This window comes from Arachis ipaensis, chromosome B03 (genome assembly GCF_000816755.2).
Source record: "Arachis ipaensis cultivar K30076 chromosome B03, Araip1.1, whole genome shotgun sequence".
Lineage (NCBI taxonomy): Eukaryota > Viridiplantae > Streptophyta > Magnoliopsida > Fabales > Fabaceae > Arachis > Arachis ipaensis.
Window position 1 is genome coordinate 4763236 of NC_029787.2, and position 5069 is coordinate 4768304.

General features: G+C 36.8%; 1 protein-coding gene across 2 annotated transcripts; it reads left to right on the forward strand.

Annotated features, from left to right (window-relative positions):
• LOC107629089 (scarecrow-like protein 30) lies at nucleotides 1479-4108 on the forward strand. 2 transcript variants are annotated; one of them, XM_016331784.2, is made up of 2 exons: nucleotides 1479-1635; nucleotides 1731-4108. In XM_016331784.2, exon 2 carries the CDS (start codon nucleotides 1752-1754, stop codon nucleotides 3831-3833), a length of 2082 nt encoding a protein of 693 aa, XP_016187270.1. In that variant the 5' UTR covers nucleotides 1479-1635; nucleotides 1731-1751; the 3' UTR covers nucleotides 3834-4108. The 2 variants fall into 2 exon arrangements, with proteins under 2 accessions (XP_016187270.1, XP_020973503.1); XM_021117844.1 differs by having other exon boundaries at nucleotides 1487-3388; nucleotides 3476-4108.

The following is a 5069-nucleotide window of genomic DNA, read 5'->3' on the forward strand; positions in this document are numbered from 1 at the left end:
ATATAGAACATTGAAAAAGTTGAATAATAAATATTACCTTATTCCCTTTTTCTAGTATGATATGATGTTCGTCATGGCAACTTGCATTGCCAAGTCAATTACTCAAACATAATATGGTGGTGTGTGTGGAATTATGGGACAATATGGTATATATTTAATATTTCCCCATATATGATGCAAAATAGTGATTCCTGCATGGAAGTGTGTTCACATTTGATTCGACATTGAAGAAAATTTATTAGTAATATAGTCTATGATATGGTCAAAGACTTGAGGGTCAAAGAGGCACCGCTTTATTTTGCTTTCATGACTCTGCTGCATCCGTGTGCTTTTGACTACTACCCAGCCATCCTTGACTCACTAATAATTCATGGATTATATTGGGGACCAATAATATAACAACTGCTAAATTATCCTGCTACCTTACATTGATTACACTCACTTATAATTAGCCCGCCAATTAACACTATATGTGTTAGATATAGCTATAGAGTCTAAATAAATAACTTTTCTCTATAAATGTGAGACATTTTTGGCTTCTTCCCCAAGCTATAACTTTTTATTGGTTGAAGTGATTAAGACCATTCGGTTGTCAATCAATTATAGTTCAAATGGCATAGTCTCTTCATATTCAATTAAGAGGTTGCGAGTTCGAATCTTCTATCTTTTATAAAAAAAAAAAACCATTCAGTTCTAAATATAATATGACATTTTTTATTAGTTAGTTTTTTAATTAAAAAGGTTTATGAGACCTTTATCAATTTATTTAATTAGAAGTTTAATATCTCCGTTGTCTTTTTTTTTTCTTTTTAAATTAAGAGTGAGATTTAAACTCGTAATTTATAGATTAGTATAAAAAAATTATACTATTTGAACTATAATTTGTTAATATATTTCTGGTGTAGGACATAGTTATGGAGTGTATAGATGTTTTACGCAGTTGTGGTGTCAAGAGCAAATCGGACCCTCTTAAAAAATTAAAAAAAATTGCATTACACAAATCAGACCGTCTGATTTATATTTTAAACAATTAAAAACAATTTAATAATAAAATCGAACCATCTGATTTTTGTTTTCAAAATAAAAAAAAAATTTAAAAGTATAAATCAGACCCTCCGATTTTTCTCCGATTTATGTTTATAATTTTTTTAACAAAGTCCAATTTATTCACTTTATAGTTCAAAAAAAATTATTCCATATTCATATTTAACACTACCCACCTCCATACCCATGCACAACACACACAGAATTTGCATATCCAAAAAAATGAGCCGTCTTCATCACTAACAACTACTTTTTTTTTATTAGATGTAAAATTAATTTTAATAACAAATGTATTTACGTCTTTGTATTTGTCTTTTATTTTTTTTAAAGATAAACACGTGAATTAAAAAAATGTAATATTTATTTATTATTAAAAAAATATATATGGAGAGTGACTGGTTCATCTGGTCTCCAATCCAATCCCTTCCTGGAAGGTTCAGTGGTTCAGTAGACAGAAATGAAGGTTATAATAGTAAAATCACATAACCGGTTTATAACCCCTATTAACCATTCGCCAACTAAACTCATTGCTAATCTGCTATTACTCTCTCACTCTTTCAGTTTGATTCTGTCTCTAATTTTTTTTCCCAGGTACACAACACAATCAATCATATATAGTCTTTTTGTTTCTTCTCTATTCCTAATTAATTACCCTTTCTTGTTCATGCTCTATCCTTGGGATTCAGTTCTTGTGTTTGGAAGCAATCATGATCTCTGCAGATTCTCGTACGGAGAATTATGCTGGTTTCGTATATGAGAATGGTCCTATGTCGGTGTTCTCCAATAGTAATAATCATCAGAACCCTGAAAATGTGTTCAAGTTTGAAGATTCATCTTCAAATCATGCAGAATCTCCTACTAGTGATGATCCTGATGGCACAAATAATGGAGAATCACACGCAGAGAGTACTAAGCACTCAAACCCTATTCTCAGATACATAAGTGAGATTCTGTTGGATGAGGAAGATGATTTGCAGCAAAAGCCCTGTATGTTGCATGATTGTTTGAAGCTCCAGGCTGCCGAGAAGGGGTTCTACGACGCCATCGGCCGCAGCTACCCTTCGTCGCCGTCAAAGATCTATGGTGGTTTTGGGGATGATTGCCATGATCCTGATGATAGTAATTTTGGTAGAACAACTAGCTCTGAGAGCAATAGTAGCAGCTACAACACTAGTGAAAATTCATGCGAGTCTGATTGGTTCAATGGATGGGGTGATTTTGAGTCCAAATTCCTTCAAAACACTCTGATTGAGTCCCCAGAAATAAAGAACTCCTATGAGGTTTTAGGGTTAGGTAATTCTCAAATTAGGGATTCGCATGGTTCTGTCTATTTTCAAAATGGAACCTTGCACAACATAATTCCAGATATGCTGCCACCAATTACTGGAGGAGGTAGTGGTAGATCAAGGGAAAAGAGGAGCCATCATGTGGATGATGCCACACAAGAAGGGGAGAGAGGAAACAAGCTCTCAGCTGTGTATGCCGATGAGTCGGAGCCATTGGAGATGTTTGATGCAGTGCTGCTTTGTCAGGATGGCAAGAGTCCTGCCATTTTTTGTGGCGACCGCGAATCCGACTCGGGTGGATCTAATGTGAAGGCAAGCCGTTCGAAGAAAGGTGCGAACAAGGGTGGAGCTACCAACAAAGGGGGCACCATAAGTACAACAGTTGATTTATGGAGTCTCCTAACTCAATGTGCACAAGCTGTGGCAAGCTATGATCAGAGGAGTGCGAATGAGATACTCAAGCAGATAAGGCAGAACTCTCCGGCTTCTGGCGATGGGTTGCAGCGTTTGGCTAAGTACTTCGCCGATGGCCTTGAGTCGAGGTTAGCTGCCGGGACACCCAAGTATATCCTCCTTCAGTCAGCATCTGCTGCAGATATGTTAAAGGCATACAAAGTTTACATCACAGCCATCCCATTTCAAAGGATGTCAAATTTCTTGGCTAATAGGACTATTCTGAAGCTAGCACAGAATGAAAGCAGTCTTCACATTATTGACTTTGGGATTTTCTATGGTTTCCAGTGGCCTTGCCTCATCCAGCGCCTTTCAGAGAGACCTGGAGGGCCTCCTAGGCTTCGGATCACTGGAATTGATCTTCCTCAGCCTGGATTCAGGCCTGCAGAAAGGGTTGAGGAGACCGGGCGACGCTTGAAAAACTATTGCAAGAGGTTTGGGGTCCCATTTGAGTACAATTGCCTTGCACAGAAGTGGGAAACCATACAACTCGAAGATCTCAATATCGATAGGAATGAAGTGACCGTGGTTAACTGTCTATACAGATTGAAGAACCTGTCTGATGAGACTGTGACCGCGAACTGTCCAAGGGATGCCGTATTAAGGTTGATCAGGAGGATAAATCCAAACATCTTTATCCATGGTGTGATCAATGGCACTTACAATGCCCCATTTTTCTTGACTCGTTTCAGGGAGGCGCTCTTCCACTTCTCGGCATTGTTTGACATGTTTGAGGCCACTGTGCCACGCGACAATCCACATAGGCTGATGTTTGAGCAGGGGTTGTTTGGAAGGGATGCCATCAATGTCATAGCATGTGAAGGGGCTGAAAGAGTAGAAAGGCCAGAGACCTATAAGCAGTGGCAAGTTAGGAACAGAAGAGCAGGGTTCAAGCAACTTGCAATTGCACCAGAACTGTTAAATAGAGTCAAAGGAATGGTGAAGAAGGAATATCACAAAGATTTTGTAGTGGATGAAGACGGAAAATGGGTCTTACAAGGATGGAAAGGGAGAATTCTCCATGCGCTCTCTCCTTGGGTTCCTGCTTAACCAATCATGTGGAAACATTCCAATGTAATCTTTATTATTCTTTCTTTCTTTTTTCTCCGTTTGAGTTTCTGTTTTAGATTATTGGTGCTAAATTTGGTTCCTAGTACCTTAGTTTAGCTTGGTGTAACATGCATCTGCATGTAGCCAAAATTAGAAGATTAATCTGAAATCACATATTAGATAAAAGATTATCCGATATCTCCATTACGGTGTACTCTTTTTTATTAATATGAATAGACGCAAAATAGAATGAAAATAGCACTTATTTCTGTTAATATGTGCACTTTTTATGTTATGATAACTCAATTTCCCAAGAAGATCGCTAACATTTTTGGTCCTTTTTCATTACTACATTGCTGGAACTTTGTCATATTAAGAAATGTTGAATGAGTAGAATAATTTCAACTATGGATTCCAAGTACAATCCTTACAAACTTAGGCTGTAGGCATGTAGCATGACATCAAAACATAAATTTGGCCCTTTATGTTTTTCTAACCTTTTTTGTTGGAAGCCAAGTCACACAATTTTGGAGGCACTACTCCGATGGTTTTCCTATTTCAACTATTGGAAAAGCATTTGCCACTTCTCTTATTAAGATGTCTCCTACTTCATGTAATAAGATATTAGCAACTTCCTCCATAATTGTAACTTGGTGAATGTCATAACTTGCCACAGATTTAACCTACAGTTGGTCCCATGAATAATACAAATCGTCCGTACATATATCATACTGTGTTAGATTGCGCCCACTTTGATCTTGTTCAACCAAGTTGCAACACAGACATGTGTTGCTGACACATAAAACCAATCTATAAAATCACCACACATTTTATATTGTGGAATGTGGATCCCTGACACACAAACTATCTTTAAATCATTTCTTCTTTTCATTTTCATATGCTATAGAAGTGGTGGATCTGTACTTATCATGCCCATGCTTTATATCTTTATGCCAATCCACAACTATAGTCTATAAACATCTATCTATTATCTTTCTGTATTGCCACTTCAATTTAAACTCTAACTATACTATTCAATAATTCAACGTTCTACTATGGATTTATTAAGGAATTACAAATTTTAAGGCGCATCTTCCAATCCAGCCTATCTCCTTTTTTTTTTCCGGGTCATGAGCTTATCCCCTTTTTGAAAGAGCCCACATACAATTATTTGGCCATGATCGTCTTTTTATAATGAGTGACTAATATATAAATATAAATAATCAATCATGGACA